Raw genomic sequence first — 18,354 nt, forward strand, 5'->3', positions numbered from 1 at the left:
TATTGTCCATTTTCTTGGACTCTGGATCCGTAATGAGTACAGTTAGGCTTTCATTGTGGTAGCTGTATGTGTTTTGCTTCATAATTTATTTTTGATGTGTGCTTTATCAAATGACACCTTTAGCATTTAAGGTGCTGTAAAATCTTTTTTTCTGGAAACTGTGTTTAGCACGTTCAGAACGCCTGTTTTTGTCTTTTTGCTCTATGTAGAAAATGTGTAGTTTTCCGTCTAAAGTTAATATTTGTTTAGGACAAAAGAGTGATGTATATACAGGCTGCTAGTCCCTTTTCTTTTGTCCAAGTCCAGCAAGGTATCCTCTTAGTTTCAGGCTGTTAAGAGCTTTTCTTTAACATTATACAAATGCAATACCTTCCGTAATTGTTAAATTCTTGCGTGCCTCCTACCTCCAAGAGACGATTTAAGAGCTATTTACATAATGTTATTGTACTTTCTGACAAAACATGAATCAAGAGAAGGAAGGCGGCTTGAGTCCTCCAGACCTAATCTGTTTGTCTAATGCATTGTTCTTTTAGGTGTCTTTCCTAAACTTGAAATGGTCCTTGCGAAGAGGGCCCTTCTGCTGTCTACTAGAGTGTTGCTCCTCAAAGCAATAAGTCTGTTCACTCAGCAAGTAGTTAACTGCTTGCAGCACCCTTGTATGGGGTCTCCGGTACTCGGGCGGGTTACCCTTGCGGGTCATCTCTTGATAGTATACGCAATGCATTGCATCCTGATATTATTGAATGTCATGTTTAAACTTGCACTGTTGTTGAATGGAAAATATGTCAATAAAAACAATTGAAAAAAGGGAAAAAACACTTAGAAAACTGAATAATGCTGAAGTGAGGAATTGTAGACTTTTGGGAGCTGATATTTGTTATTCGGGCTGCAATTTAGTTCGGGCCCTTGGGTTTCAGATCATTCACGTACTATGAATGCAAACGATTTAATATAAAAAAAAATACAATGTTAAAGTCAGATCTGTTAAAAAATACGTATTTGTAGAAGTGCAGTAAGAGGACATTTGTTTATTCATTCTTAATTTTTTCTTTTCTTTTTTCCTGTGGACACTTGTGTATTCAACTTACAGTTCACATTTAAAAAGGATGAGACCTGTAAGGCTGTGTGTGTAAAAGAATATGATTCATCAAATTCAGACTCCAAGCAAAAACTAGACTTCTTGAAAAAAAGTATGCTTTTGAACTACCAGCATCACTGGTAAGTTATAGAAGAGAGTACTTCATTATTTTTTTCTGTTATTTCCTACCATTGTTCTTTTATAGTCCCTGCACAGTGAACTGTGTGTGGACAAAGTTTATTCAGGAGTTGAGCTGCTACAGAAATATGTTTGCAAGCAGTGGTTCTTAAGCATGTGTATGTTGCTCTGGAGTCTGATATTTGTCTTGCAAAACTTAAAAGCTTTTAAAACATTTATTATGGTGCATGTCGAAAGGAAACTATTAAAAGCCTACCCTAAAAAGGTTTCAGGGTCTGCTTTTTCCCTATGCAGAAGAGTATGAATTCCTCAAAGTTGCCTTCTAGAGGAGCCCCGTATCTCTGTATCCTGGATAAGTCTCTGCCTCCTGCAGCACATCAGTACTTCTCGACGTAGATTCATGCACAGCCTTCCTGGATTCTCTGCTCTGCCATTCCATCTGCCTTCATTTCGAGCTTTCCTCTTGAGATAAGAAAAGCAGTATTTTTAGAGCCTTGGTTTGCTGGGATAATCACGTCCAAGCACTTTTTGCACTGTTTACACAGTTCTGTGCAGCATTCAGAGTGAAGTCTAAATACAGAATCTGCTGTGATATTTTCTGGCCTCCATGGCTCTTCTTTCCTACCATATTTAACAAGTTCATTACTGCAATATTTCAAGCCATTGTCTCTTGGTAGGATCTGTTTTACTGACCGCTTAGCCCCCCCCCATCTCCTTTTGGTTCATCTCATGGATTTCCTTACGCTTCAATTGCATCTACACCAATACACCTATCAAGCAACACTAGTAGATCATTTCAGCAAAGCCCCCTCCTGCCCCTGTAAATTCAGCTTCACACTAAATCATACAGGCTCCATTTATAAATACTACAGTCAATGTGGTTGTTTTGTATTTTAATTTGGTATACATTGGCCAGTTACGTGGTCTGCTAGTGCTCTTTGTTGATCATTTGTTGGCAGTTGTGAGGTTTCCCAAGTATAATTTACTGGCATTGATAGTGGGGTATAATATGTGAAGGTGTTCCCAAGGATTGTGCTTGGTGCATTGTTTGATTTTAGTGCTCAGCCAACAAAACTCTCTCGAGCATTATGTAGGTTTGGGTTGTCTTTGCAGAGTAACTTGCAGTGGGAATTCGGTTCTTGCCCTTGCGAGCCATGCTGGTGCGGCCTGAAGTTTGAGACTCTTGAAGGGCATTGTAATGACCACCATGACTAATAGTCTTACTAGTATCTTTTGTGTCTGTTAGTTTTTTAGGTCTCGCCTGAGACAGCGCTTTAGCGCTGCTCTGGCGAGACTTATAGTAAGCACTTTTGGAAGTGCAAACGAGTGCTTTCAGGCCGCCAACTACTGTGCATGTGTGCCGGGCGCGCGCACCATTTGGCAGCCTGAAAGCACTCGTCTTTCACTTTCGCCTGTCACACAGCCTTTGAAGTGTGATCGCGATTGCGATCACTTACATTTCGAGGGCGCTTTGATGTTTTCAGTGAGCCGCGCGGCCACTGAGGACATCAAAGCGCCCGTGAACACCATTTGCCACCCCCACCTCTTCAGCCAACTTACTCGCCATGTCTGCTCTGGATTCTTGTGCCTCTTTTTGTAACTCAGGAGCAGTAACATTGTCGTGGTGTCACTAGGGCTTCAAGTGGATGCTTTTTCAATAATATATACAAGCCACAGTTACTGCTAATTTATCTTATGCAACTAACAACGATTGACAAAGCCAATAGTCCTAACTTGTTGTAGGTATCATGTTACTTGTTGTGTGTGGCTGTAAACACGTAGCTACAGCCGCCCACCTAGTGCTTAATTTGTAACAAATAAGTGCTGGTGTTTTAATGAGGCAGAAGCTTTACACTTTATACTTTTTTTTTTATTTTGCGTAACACAGAGGACATCAACTGAAATGTAATAGTGGCTTGGCTACAGCCACTTTCCCAGTGCTTAATTTGTAACAGAAGAGGTGCCGGGGCTCTGATTAGGTGGCAACTTTACACAGCATGTTATTTTGTTTAGCCTGCCTAACACAGAGCACACAAACCGGAAAAATGGGGAGGGGATGTTCTTTAAAGTCCACTACTGCTAACCTACGAGTTTTGAAACCAGGTTTTAATGTCTGAATATGCTTAATAGCCTGTGATTGTGGACAAATTAGTTGATATTTCTATAGACACAAACATAAATATGACCTAAAGTGGAGCTACGTTATTATTTTATTTGTGTGTAGCTGCAAACACGTAGCTACAGCCACCCTCCTAGTGCTTAATTTGTAACAAAGGAAGTGCCTGTGTTTTGATGAGGCAGCAGCTTTACCCTGTATATGTCTTTATTTAGTTTGCGTAACACAGAGCATATAAACTAAAATTCAATAGTGTCTTGGCTACAGCCACTTTCCTAGTGCTTAATTTGTAACCAAAGAGGTGCCGGGGCTTTTATCATGTTGAAGCTTTACAGAGCAGGTTTGAATGGTTAGCCTGCCTAACACAGAGCACAGAAACCCTACAAATGGGGAGGACATGTTGTTTAAAGGCCAAAACTGCTACATGCCACACACTGATGCACGCCACACACTGCTGCATGCCGCTGCACACCACACACTGCTGCACGCCACACACTGCTGCACGCGTAACACTGCTACACGCCACACACTGCTGCACGCCACACACTGCTACACGCCACACACTGCTGCACGCCACACACTGCTGCACGCCACACACTGCTGCACGCCACACACTGCTGCACGCCACACACTGCTGCACGCCACACACTGCTGCACGCCACACACTGCTGCACGCCACACACTGCTGCACGCTGCCACACACTGCTGCACGCTGCCACACACTGCTGCACGCTGCCACACACTGCTGCACGCCGCCACACACTGCTGCATGCCGCCACACACTGCTGCATGCCGCCACACACTGCTGCATGCCGCCACACACTGCTGCATGCCGCCACACACTGCTGCATGCCGCCACACACTGCTGCATGCCGCCACACACTGCTGCATGCCGCCACACACTGCTGCATGCCGCCACACACTGCTGCATGCCGCCACACACTGCTGCATGCCGCCACACACTGCTGCATGCCGCCACACACTGCTGCATGCCGCCACACACTGCTGCACGCCACACACTGCTGCACGCCACACACTGCTGCACGCCACACACTGCTGCACGCCACACACTGCTGCATGCCACATACTGCTGCACGCCGCACACTGCTGCAACTGTGACACTGCTACATGCCACACACTGATGCACGCCACACACTGCTGCATGCCACACACTGCTGCACGCCACACACTGCTGCATGCCGTTGCACGCCACACACTGCTGCACGCCACACACTGCTGCACGCCACACACTGCTGCACGCCACACACTGCTGCACGCCACACACTGCTGCACGCCGCACACTGCTGCACGCCGCACACTGCTGCACGCCGCACACTGCTGCACGCCGCACACTGCTGCACGCCGCACACTGCTGCACGCCGCACACTGCTGCACGCCGCACAATGCTGCACACCGCACACTGCTGCACACCGCACACTGCTACACGAAACACTGCTGCATGCCACACACTGCAGTACGCCACACACTGCAGCACGCCACACACTGCTGCATGACGCTGCCCGCCGCACACTGCTGCCCGCCGCACACTGCTGCCCGCCGCACACTGCTGCACGCCGCACACTGCCCACATCTGCTGCACGCCGCACAATGCTGCACGCCGCACACTGCTGCACTCCCCACACTGCTTTTATGCGAGTTTATGCTACTGACATTGTAAATGACAATGCCTTTTGTTTGTTTTAAGACCAAAACATAAATAAAAGGAATTGTAATTTTACAATGCCAATAGCTCAAACTCTTATAATTGCGAGACCTATTGCATTGCAAATGCTTGTGTGCAGTTCCAGCCGAGTTGCTCTGGTTAGTTTTTCACAAACTGACCTAACATTGAGCCAGTGCTGATCCAAAAGACCTGAATATTCCTTCAGTGCACGACAAAGGAATTTATCATGCCACACTGAACAGCGTACCTACATGTAAACTAAGAACATTGTCTACCTAGGGAAAAAAATCAATAAGCCCTAAATGTCTTCAAGTAACCCAAATGTCTAGTGCAACATAAATGTCTCAAAGCCCCCGATGATTTTGAGACACATTCACTACATATAGGCATCAATAAAACTAGAAAAGTAACCTTCAGGGAGGTGTATTGAGGGGTGGTGAAGCAAGCACTCTTTCCTGTTACACAAATCCTCTTCTAGACTATCCAAATCTCTTTCAAGAGGAAAGGTGCCAAGTAATAGCTTAGCATAACATTTCTCTTTAAATTGCCCCTTTTCTGGAAGCATACTTTGTGTTGAGAAGAGTCCATTACCTCAGTGAATTGGCCAAAGGCAGTCACCTATTTATAGCAAACTCCAGGTTTAAAAGGATGATCCTGTCGTAAACAGCCTCTGTTAATTGTAGAAAAAGCATTGGAGAAAGATGCCATAAGAAAACGATACAAAGAAAACCTTACCCTGGTCTTGTTAATTTTTTCTTGTGCCTTTTATATTATTGTACTGTTGCCAAGTGTAGTAACTGTTTTTTCTGTCCACATCTGTTGCCACCAGTGTACTGTAATATTGTTAACTTCACCTGCTGCAAAAGTTGTTTTTCCCGCTTCCACATCCCGCTGGTTCTCACCCTCCTGCTTCCCATCCAGCCATTTCCACCTCCCAAGACTGCTCATGGAGTCTGCTGTGTGCCTGCGCAGCTGGTGCGCCAAAGGCAAGCCAGTCTCCGCCCGTCCGCACCTGGACCGCAACCAGCACCAGGAACCCTAGCTCTCCAGCCATCCATCACTACACCACCTCCAAACTCTGAGTCCTGAACCCTGAAGGCTGCCATAACAACTGCTGCATCACCTGCCTGAGACGCACAGAAGGACCTTTTGCCTTCCACTGGTACCGGTTCACCTGCAACACAAAACCCCCTGCCGTGCCTCCACATGTAACCTCCATCTCTCCGGAACATCTCCAGTGCATGCTGCTCAACGCCCGTTCCCTCTGCAAGCACACCACCAAACTCTGAGACACCACCTACAGCCCTGATGTGATGTTCATCATGGAGACCTGGCTCACACCATCCGCCGCAGCCGAAATCGCAATACCCCACGGATACAAGATGATACACAGAGACTGGGCCAACAAACACTGAGGAGGCATCAACATCATCCACAGGGAGACCCTCCAATGTACCACCACAAAGACATCGCATCTATCAAGAAACACCTCAACTTCCATATCCAAATTGATGCAAACACTACCATCAGAGGATCCCTCATTTACAAACCCCCGGTTTCTTCAACGTCCTCTCCGAACTCATCGCTTCCCTGGCAATCGACTCCCCAAGCACTACATCTTCCTCTGCGACCTCAACTTCCACCTCGACAATTCAAATGACAGCTGCTCCGCCAACCTCTTCGAAAGCATGAGCAACATTGGACTCGTGCAACTGGTCACAATACCCACACACTGCGCAGGACACACCTTGGACCATATCTTCACGGCCAGCTGCAGAATCAAATACAGCCACACCACCCAACTCACCGGAACTGACTACAGCACCGTCCACTTTTCCATTGCAGGCTCACCTTGACCCACCCCCATGCCCCGCGCACACGCCCACCCGCATTTGGACAAAAATCACAGAGACCCAATTGACTACTGCCCTAAACACCACCAGCAACCTGGAGCTCGCCGTCCAAAACTTCTGGATCTCTAGCTGCACCGGAACCATCGCACCTGTGGAAACAACCAGCACCAGGAAACCCTCCAAGCATGCCAGTTGGTTCCCTCCAGAGCTCCACACCCTCAAACATGTGTAAGCAACTGGGGAGACAGTGGCGATCCAGCAGGAAACCCCTCAGACCTCACCGCTTTCAGATCTGACCTTAGCAACTACCAGCACTGCCTCAAGGAAACCAAAAAGGACTCCCTAACCACTTGCATCGAAGCCAGCACCAATCGCACAAATAACTCTTCAGTATCTTCCGAGAATTTTACTGCCAGTCGGCCACTGTGACCACAATTTGCCCTTCCCAAACTCACTGCGACCCCCCTGGCAGACTACTTCCACGATAAGATAGCAGACCTCTTACAGCAACTAGCTCACCTCCTTACTCACACCAGCAGCTCCCATAGCTACCTCGCTGAATGGATACAGCTCACCAGACCAATCACACAGCGATCATGACCCCCATCCACTCTGGAGCACTGACTGATCCCTGCCCTCACCATGGCTTCAACCTGGGACAGAAGGAAATCGGCAGTGCCCTCACTGACATCCTCAACTCATCCATCACCACAGCCACGTTCCCTGATGCCTGGAAACGCCGACCCGAGCGAGCTCAAGAATTGCACCACATCTCGCTGCTCCCCTTCTTGGCCAAAGTCCTGGAGAAAGCCATCAACTGCCCGCTCTTAGACCATCTGGAAGGACACAACTTTCTCAATGTCACCCAGTCTGGCTTCCGCTCCAAACACAACCACAGCACCAAGACTGTCTTAATAGCTGCAACCGATTACATCAGATCCTTCCTAGACCGTGGCGAGACTGCCGCCTTCTTTCTCTTCCTCGACCTCTTAGCGGCCTTCAACACAGTCTCCCACCACACCCTTGTCACCAGACTCCTCCACATTGGCATCAGTGGAAACACCCTCAAGTGGATAGTCATCTTCCTCACAGGATGCACACAGAAAATCCACCTATCGTCTTTCATCTCCTGAGTCCAAGAGCATTATCTGCGAAGCCCCCCAATGGTCCTCCCTCAGCCCTGCCCTTTTCAACGCTTGCATGATTCCACTGGCCGACATCGCCTGCACTCAAGGACTCAACATCATCTAATTTGCCGACGGCACCCAACTAATCCTATCTCTCATGGAAGACAGCGCCACAACCAAAAGCAACTTCCAGAACGCCATGACCAACATCGCCAACTAGATGAGATCCAACTGCCTGAAGCAGAACATAGATAAGACATAAGTGCTCATCTTCAGGAACAACGCCTCTCCGTGGAATGACTTGTGGTGGCCCACTGTGCGCGAACCCTCTCCTACCCCTACCAGCAATGTCTGCAGCCTCTGCATCATCCTGTACAGCAAACTACATGAAGCGCCGGGTCAACGAACGCAGTAGCCACCTTCTGCTTTCACACCGTCCACATGCTTTGTAATATTTTCAGATGGATCCCACACCAGGAAAACATTGACCCAAGCCCTTGTCACCAGCCGACTGTACTACGGAAACGCTCTATCCGCTAGAACAACCTCCCACCTCCTCAAACGACTACATACTATACCGAACACTGCAGCCAGACTACTCCTCGACCTCCCCAAAATGGACTGGCATGATGCCCCCCCTCCCTCCTCAGAAACCTCCACTGGCTCCCTGTCCAGAAGAGATGCTAGTTCAGGCTGCTGACCCACGCCTACAAGACCCTCCACAATGCTGAACCCTCCTACATCAACCACCACCTGACTTTCCACCAGCTGACCAGACAACTCTAATCTGCCTCACTTGTCCTCGCAGATGTCCACTGCGTCCAAGTCGCTCCTTCTCTTACTTCTCCACTAAGTCTTGGAACGACTTCCTGCTCCACCTCAGAACCTTCCCATCACGTGCCGACTTCAGGAAGGGGAACAATACCTGACTTTTTGACTAAGGCTCCCCACTCCTCAGTGCCTGGATACCCCCCGGGGTGATAAGTCGCGCTGTACAAATACTGATTGATTGATACCTTTGTGATGTTGGTAGGGGACTTGTCATCAGGTTTGTTTGCATAAAAGGCGTTGAGTGACACGTACCGTTGCTCCCCAGCATCTTTTTGTTGTATAAAAAATAATGTGGGCTATTCATCACATAGCGGAAAAAGAAACAGAGTATCAATTGTAACCGTAATACATGCCTAGATTCTGGGGCCTTTTTGACTGCCTGAAAGCAATGGTATAGTTCTTCTTTTTATTTTTTATTGGGCAATATCCTAACCGGAACCATTACATCGTCAGAAAATCAGTTTCAGCGTTAAACATAACTATTTATAGCTCGTAAAATCAAATACATCGTATCTTAAAAAGTAGATCCAGAATTTTGCAATTTCATCCATTACTGAACAAACATTCTAAAACGTGGTAATCACAAAATTCAGACTAGACAAAGTGATATTAATAAAGTGCTGTGCATTGTGGTCCCATAAAGTGCTATACTTATCTCCCAATAAAAAAGATCTAAATCATCATATAGTGTAACGACTCCCCAAACATTATTCAGTATCTTATTACAGTACTTCAACTCATGTTTCACTCTTATCCATAAATTTCTCATGGTGTAAAATACTGACATAACTGATTGGGATGCTTCATTAAATTAGTTATTTGATTCGGAGAAACGTATATAATATTGATCGAATATTGTGCAAATGACTACTCCTAAAGTGTGTTTATCCCTACCTAGCACTAGAGAGAAAAATGAATGCATCGCACTGCCCATTCCATCATATATATGATCACGATATAGATTTCAGCATTGTACATATTGTTCTAATTTGTAAAATTAAGATCTCCTATTCCTTCCATATTATGTACATTATTGCTTCTTATGCAGAGATAATAGTCCATGTGGACTTCCAAAATACAACTTCGTGATAAAGTGCTGTGCATTTAACTCCCATAAAGTGCTTTCCTTACTGTTTCCCTATAAGATTGATCTGGATCTTTATTCTATAATCCAATACCCGGTTTCCACTCAAAACTCACTCCTGACCATACCTGAATTCGGGTAAACAGTGTTATCAATAAAGTGCAGTGTTTTTAGCTCCTATATATTTTCTTCCTCTTTTGTATTTATTCTGTTCAATTTCTTTTCCTTTCCCTTCTTTCTTCTTCCTCGCTCCCCTTTCCCTTTTTAAATTCCACAATTTTCACGCTTATAAAATCTAGCTTGAATCAACTACTTGACTTTGTAGTTTATCCATATGCTTCCATACAGCTGTAAATCTTTTAGTAGCCCCCACCCATTTTGCCTAGGCTTCCTCAAACGTTTTTGTTCACATCATTTTATTATGCCAATTTAGGTAAACTGGCACTTTAGTTGTCCTCCAATTCTGAAGAATAAGTGACCATGCCATTAGAGAGGATCTTACTATGAATCGGGAAAACCCAATGATGAAGCATGCCACCAAGGAACCTTTTGGTGGGTGAGGGTTATTTTAAGAAAACCCATCGTTTTCCCATAAGGATCACAAATATTTCTGGAAGGATTCATTGTATTTTCGAGTGGACTTTCTTTGGTTGTTTATATGAATGCTTCCTCTCCTTTAGAAATTGGGACATTTTGCCTCTGCCTTACTGAACCAAAAAGCACTATTTGTTCCTCTGGTTCTAGATTTCTCTGTAGGCCACAGTTAAGGGCGGAAAACATTTACTCCCAAAACTGGGCTAACACCGGGCAGGTGAAAAAAAATATGAAGCCAGCCACCCTGTCCCAATTAATGGCAGCAAAGGCATCTCTCCTCTATTCCTGGATGCATTTTATGTAACGCTCTGGTAGCATAATATGCCATCCAACTTGTTAAAAATGACATTCTTTTAAAATTTGCCACTCTTAATGCCATATTACCATGCTGCGAAATAGCCTGCCACTCACTCTGAGAAAGTGCATTTAATTTTTTGAGTGATTTTATCTAAAAAGCTGGTTACTATGGAACACTTTCCTTGGCTCTATAAAAGTCTGTACCAATTTCCCACCCCCCTTAGCTATGTTCTGAAAAGGGCAGCCAGTACAGATACAGAGGCTATACTAGATGGGGGGGGGGGGGGGGGCGCAATCATGTTTTAACAATTGCATAATCTGGAGATAGCCTAGAAAGAAGATCTTACAGCACACTCCACACCTAACCTGGATCTCCTGACAATTTATATACCTCCCCTCTGCTATAAAATGGCCCAGTTCCTTAAAACCATTGCTTTCCCAAAACTTTATTCCGCTATTTTGAATATGATGGTCCCAACTTTTGCATTCTGAAAGCTTCAAGTACTCCTATCCAGCAGTAAAAGTCTTCTTAGAATAAAATGACCAAAGTCTAACCCCATACTCCTGTAGTGTCTTGTATCTAGTTTTTGGGGGGAGCTTGGTGGTCTTAATAAAAGCTGGAATCTGAGATCCTGCTTCCTGCACCATTTTATTCTAAAATAAGTTATCCAAAGATCCCTTGTAATCTTCTTAGTAAGTGCAAGCTGGGGGGGGGGGGTGCCAGCCCCCCCCCCCCATGACTAATATCAAGTTGAAGCACTGAAAATTGAGGCCTCCTTACTCCAAATAAATTGGCAACAAATTGCTTCTATTTCTTTAAAGTAAAACATATTGATTTTTCTCAGGACATTTGTAAAAAAAAAAAAAAATGAACAGTGGTAAAATAGACATTTTTATAAGAGCAACGCTACCAATTAATCTAAGCGGGAGAAGGGTCCATCTATCTAGTGAGTTTTTTTATTTTAATATGCATTGCCCCAAAATTTTATTTTAAGAGTTCCGCATAACGATTATTAACGTATATCTCCAAGTATCATATCGTCTCGGAAGTATGGTAGTTTACGGCCAATCCTTGACCTCAGGATTATGAACTTGTTCCTCAAACAGGAAAAGTTCAGAATGATTCTTGCATTCTGTTGGTCCACTGTGCACGCTGGCATGTGAGGGCTCTTCAGTGGTACCTTTGCAAGCAGTGGTTTCAGCACAACTGAGGTCTTGAGGAGTTGGCCAAAATCTACTGAGATACTGTAGCTGTTCTTCAATGTTTGGGTGTATCCGGCAACCTGTCTGAAGGGAAGCTGTTTTACCCCTCTCCTCCGGCGGCCTCACTAATAACAGATGGCTCCACTCTAGGGTGGGGAGCTCATTTGAAGGATACAGAGGTCCAAGGTCTCCAGAGCAAAGATTGCTTCACATTCTTCTGGAATTAGGGGTGATGCATTTGGCTCTCAAGGCCTTTTCCCCCCTTCCCTTCGCGGTAAGTCACTTCAGGTCTTAACAGACAATACTATTCTGCAATGTGGTATACAAACAAGCAGGGAGAATAGGGTTGTATCTTCTCTTCAGAGAAGTTCTGTGGCTTTAGTCCTGGGCTCAGGACCATCAGATTTGCATAATCTCAAATCAGTTGGCTGGAGTTCTTAATGTACGTGTGGACAGTCTCGGCTGACATTATTCAGCCGATCACGAGTAGAGTGTCAATCCGGTAGTGGTTCAGCACATTTTCAGGCCATAAGGGATTCCTCAGTTAGACCAGTTAGCCACTCACAAGATCGCGCACTGCCCGTTGTTCTGTAACCTCCAGTAACCGATGCAGAGAGCAATGGGGGGGGGGGGCGCATTTCAGTTAAACAGGGGATACCAACTGCTTTACGTGTTTCCCCTCTAAACCATTGATTCCTCAGATTCTCAGAAAGATTCAACAAGACCGGACCCAAGTCATATTAATAGCCCCAAATCGACCGCGAAAGGTGTGGTACACAGATCTCATTTACCTTTTTGTGCCCTCATTTACCTTTTTTGTGCCCTCCTCTCCATCTCCCTTACAGGGTAAACCTCCTCTCGCAATCGCTGGGGCAGGTAGTAGCAGGTTCTACATCCTCTCCTCCAGAGCCTGCATATTGAATGGGGCAACAAGTTTTTTCTTTCTCTGTTCTGATGTAGTGGACATTTATTTTATCTGCCAGAAGACACTCCACCAAGATAGTCTATGCTGGCAGGTGGGCGAAATTTGTGAAATGGTGTGGAGAGAAGTCAATTTACCCTTTGAAGGCCCATTTGTCGGATGTTTTGAGTTTTGCACTTTGCCTGGCACAGCAAATTTTGCGCTTTTGCAACAATTAAAGGGTATCTGTCTGCCTTATCTGCATTTCTTTGCCTAGCCAACCTTCCCTTTATAAGTTTCCTGTAGTTTTAAGATTCATTTAGGGGCTTACTAATAGGTTTCCTCCCGTTTATCATGCCTCAGTGGGACCTTGATCTAGTACTAAGCTTCCTTCTTGCCCTAATAATGTGTCACTCTTCTAAAAAAAAAATAGTCAGTGTATAATTGATTATTTATTAACCGTGGTATGCAACAACTAAACCGTTTCTAATTGTGTGGGTAATTTGCTTGTTGTTTGGATTCTTCAATTTTCAAGGAGGATGTTTTGTGGGGAAGTTAGGATAATCCAACGATGCTGACTTTCGTATTTAGATTGCTTGGCATAGCAAACGAGAGTTCTTGCAGCGTGGGGTATGTATCTGAAGCCATGATGGTGATAACATTAATGCATTGCAAAAACAACAAGATGGTGGCCGGAATGCTTGATTTAATCTCAGGTACTGGCATTCGCTTGGACCGCATCCCAATCCATCATTGGCATTGCTAATGTACGCATTCCAAATTATAAAGTATTATTATTGAGCTGTAGCAAGAGCTAAGTTACTGATTTAGTCAAAGAACTGTCATACTTTAATCTTCCTTTGCCTTATGGCAGTGGCAAACGCAAAGAGGTGACCTTGTAGAAAAAGCTGGTAGATACTGTGAGTATCTGCAACGTATTACAGCGTCCCCCCATTTTGTACTGCATTTCCTGGTGTTTTGGACTGTGTGCATTTAGAGACTGCTAAACGGCACCCAGTGCACATGCTGTGTAAATAAATTAACAATGGTTCATAGTGACCTTACCTGAATGTGTGTGAAAAGGCGCACTAACATGGCATAGGTAATGCACCAATGGTGTCAAAGGTCCAGTGTCACGTGTGGGTTGTATTGGAGATTTATACTACCCACATGAGTGTCTTTGCAGCAAAGCAAGACTTTAGGTCTCCAATTAAAGCTCTGAATGACTGGAGCCAATAGTTAAATCAAGCACACGTCAAAAGTAAGCTTGGTTGACACTTGGAAAGGCAGCTTTCCACACTGGCGGGGTCATAATGTAAAAAGTGGGATACTCCAGGTATTGAAATTAGCTTTCCCTGCAATGTTAGGAGTTTAGTAATGTTTCCCTAATATAAATGGCTACTTATGAATAAAAGTAAATGTTTCCTAGGATTCCTTGGGGAGGCCAGGACCATCCGAATACTATTGGAGCAGTTGGCAAAAAATGAATTCAATAATGAATGTACATTTTTGGTAAATATCCTCCCAGGATGAGTCTATCATAATAGATTTTTTTCTTGAAGCCTGGGGGTGACTAATTTAGTCCTGCCATGCTCTCCCTCCTTCGCTGACTTTTATTAACTCCCTGCTCTTGTTTCGATGAGACTCTCTGGGAAGCACATAAGGCCTTAGCCGGCCAGCGCATCTCTGGTAAGAAGGCATGCGGAGATTAATTACTGTACAGCTATCCTCAAATTTAAAGGAAGGGGACTAATCGAGGACAGGAGATTGGTGCCAAAAAGCCTTTTGATGTTCTGCTCCCTGGCAAGTTGGCCCCATGGGGTTTTCTGGGCTCACAGCAACTTTTTGAGAATGCTTTTGCAGCAGATTAAGAGGATTTGCTTTGAAAGGGGCTGATTTGCACATGCGGGAATTCTCTGGGCATAGCTGTAAGATCTATGACCAATCACTATCTAGTCTTCGTTATAAGAATAGGCTTCTCACCACCATTTCCTCATAACGTAACCGGACTCGGAGAAGATCATAGGAAGATGAACACGTAGTCTGCATCCGCTTGAGTGATGGGGATGAGACCTGGTATGCCTTCCACTTGTAGCCAAGACCTGGAAGTGAGTTAGACCAGCTGGCCTCCAGGGATTCCAAGGACATAAAGGAACATTTAGGCATCGTTAAAGGAGAAAAAAACTAAGTGGAAACTAATACCTGTGCTGGAGCTTTAGCTGGTGTAAGTTGTTGAGCCTGTCATCTACTTATTTCGGGGTCCTTGTATCTGGAAAGGTATCGCTTGTAGTTTTTGAACTTTAGGAGTGTCAATTAAGTGTATCAGCCTAGAATGTAATTGACCCTACACATAACCTTTCCAGCCTGTGTGAGGCATAATGTTTCTGCTAACTGGTTTTCGTTTTCGATGCAACAGGGACCTCTGATGGACGCTTTTGGTAATACACTTGAAGTAGCATTGATTTACGCTGCAGTTATTTTAGGTGTGTTTTGGAATGCCCTTAAAAAATATAATGTTCCCTTATTCCCCCAGATATAAGCTTTTTGTTTTATGCTTGTCTCAGTCATCAAACTAGTCTCTTTTTTTCCTAAATTGGTTTGGGAATTTTATGATTGGTTTCTTGACTTCATGTTGGTTTGGCGCTCTTTAAATAGTTAACACTCATTTTTGTGCAAGAACGTCTGCTTCTTTGTGCCACTACTCCTATACTGAGCCCTGGTTTCCTCATTGACCTGTATTTTACCTAGCAAGGCACTTGGTTACTACTTTGGAGGGAGCTTGCACCACCCACACATAAGCCTTGATACTAGCTCTTAAAATTATTTTTGCCTGAGGTACTAGATAACTGAGACAATTTGAACACACATACATGTTAGCTCAATAGCAAAATAATATGTCCACAGCAGAAGTATATCACCTCATTGTGACAGTGCTGAATAGGTGGTCAAGGTCGGCCTCCATGTTTCACGTCGGGTTGGGCAACCTGATTAGCGCTAAGTGATTGTAATTGTATTTCTATAGTGCTTACTATTCCTGCATATGACTATGATGAGGCGTAGAAGCGCTTTATGGGGAGTAGCACGATACTTCGGAACACACAGTGGATTAGTGGTCCATTAGTAAAGGGGAAATCTAAGCTCTTAATTGGGACATGGACATGTCTGCCTGTTAATTAGATTTAATTGGATAATGGAAGGATAGAGGAGAGACGAGTCTAAAAAGTATTACTTGGGGATCAAAGTAGTAAAATGAGGTTTGGTATGAGTCAGAGGTAAAGGATATATTGAAAGAGGTATAGGATGTGAATTTATTTTTTTATCTACAGTAGAAGTAAAGTAATATGTGGATACAGAACTATATAAAAAGGTGTACATGGAAAATAATAAAGATGTACATTTGTATTATATGAAGTCCCCAATGTACATGAATGGATGATTATTTAGAAACTCAGACTTTCAAGTGTTGCTGTACATAAAGCTGATTTATTTATTAATTTTTATTAATATTTTTCCGTAGTTTTATGTATTTTTGTTAATATTTATTTTTATTCTATATTCCCCCCCAATATTTCAATAGTGAAGCACTTCTAAATATAATTGTTATGATCATATTTACACAAATGTGCGCTGTTTCAAAAAGGTACAGTAGTTGACATACCTGGCCTTTGTTTAGTAGTGCTGTTAAAATATATGTTGACTGTGGTGCTAAACTAACAGGCTGACCCCATGTTTTCTTTTTTCTTTTCTTCAATGTGTTATTTAAATTACAGGATTGTGGATAATATGCCAGTTACCTGGTGTTATGACGTTGAAGATGGGCAGAGGTTTTGCAACCCTGGTTTTCCAATCGGTTGCTATGTAACCGAAGATGGACACCCCAAAGATGCCTGTGTTATTAATGTAAGTTAATCAGATCACATCTTGTTTCATTAGGTCACATTAACAGGCGAACCAATGACAGACTTGAGTATGATTTTTTTTCCCCTTTGAGGACCATACCACATTTGAATAGTTTTGAATAATATGCTTGAGCAGTACTTTCACCTTTCTTATATATTACATATATAGATATAGATATATTATAGATGGATATATAGAGATATATTATCATATGTATTATAGATGGATAGATAAAAGGAGTACCAATCAAGTTCAGCTTAGTACTTTTTACTGCAATTTTGAATTTCCTGGTATGTCCGGTTTGGGTAAGATAGTTGACTGTTAAAATATTTTTCTGTAATAAGAAAGGGTGAATGTTCTGTCTTTTGGTGTTAATTAACCTTCTCTTTTCTGTTGCTTTAAGTGTATGTTTGAGCAGAGTTCTTTGTGTTCAAGCACCCTAAGGAAGATGCAGTTTCATTCAAGCCATGGAGTGCAGATCCCTGCCCTACTTGACAGTGGAGCATGTTCTTTTGCGGGAGTCATCTGTTCTTTGTCTTTGCTCCCCTCTCGAGGACTCAGGAAAAATAACCCCAGGATAAGTCATCCCAACTCTTGAACATTACAGAAGTTCCTCCTGCCTCTAATCTGGCCATTCCCATACATCATACCTGTTTGCACCTGGTATTTTCTAAATCCCTCCAGCCAAGTAGCTGCTTGGAACACCCATCAGCCAATCAATCCTCTGGATCCCTGGTTTCTTTACCCATGTTATGGGTTCCACCTGGCTCCGTAATAATGAGCCACAAGCCCTATGATCCAGGCGTGTCGGAAGCATCCATTTCCCATTGAGTGATCTGCTGCATTCTGATGGATCCTTCCTACTGCAGATTCCTCATCTTTAAAATATTTTATGGCACCAGACTGGATCAGAATTTTCCTGCAATGCTTCGATAGGTGGTACCATGTGGGTCCGCTGTGACTTTCTATCATCTTGAAATTATTCCATACCATCAAGAAAGTGAGGGATCAAAGCCTCATATAAGGGCCACCCATTCGGGTTGACAAGTTTCTTTTTTTCAGTGCCTCTCTATGCAGATTTAGAGCTTTGCTCCAAACTTTTTTTCTTTAATAGTACGAAAATTACCTGAGAGTGTGCCAGCAAAAAACAATAGGATTCAAGCTGGGCCGCAAGTGCAGGAGCAATGTTTGTGTCAAAACTGCATTGTGTGTCTCTCTTTGGTGGTTAGGCTCCAGTCATGCGATAAATGTTCTCTCGCGCCCTGGAATGTAATCCAGGAGCAAGAGGTGAAACTCTGCCTTGCTAAACATAAGAAGATACCGGTCAAAATGTAGGTCCTGCTCTAGCTAGAAGTCAAGGGGCAAGCATGAGATGACATTCGAGTAGCCTCTTTCCCTCTAAAAGTCTTCTGGGAACAGGAGGACACGACATAAGTACCAGGAAGGTCAGTGACCCTTGACCTGATTATGCCAGTCAAAATCAGGCAATGAATGTGCAAGGGCTTCAATTGAAATTTCATACCCCGCAACCATCTTCTGACTCAGAAC

General features: G+C 44.0%; 1 protein-coding gene across 1 annotated transcript in view; it reads left to right on the forward strand.

The window, feature by feature from the left end:
• The window catches only part of TM9SF2 (transmembrane 9 superfamily member 2), a 262,110-nt gene that overhangs the window by 51,669 nt on the left and 192,087 nt on the right, over positions 1-18,354 (forward strand). The window contains exons 4-5 of the mRNA XM_085622258.1: positions 1,091-1,218; positions 16,677-16,806. Coding sequence (XP_085478384.1) covers positions 1,091-1,218; positions 16,677-16,806 — 258 coding nt within the window. The remainder of the gene's footprint in view (positions 1-1,090; positions 1,219-16,676; positions 16,807-18,354) is intronic.

This window comes from Triturus cristatus, chromosome 8, assembly GCF_964204655.1.
Source record: "Triturus cristatus chromosome 8, aTriCri1.1, whole genome shotgun sequence".
Taxonomy (NCBI): domain Eukaryota; kingdom Metazoa; phylum Chordata; class Amphibia; order Caudata; family Salamandridae; genus Triturus; species Triturus cristatus.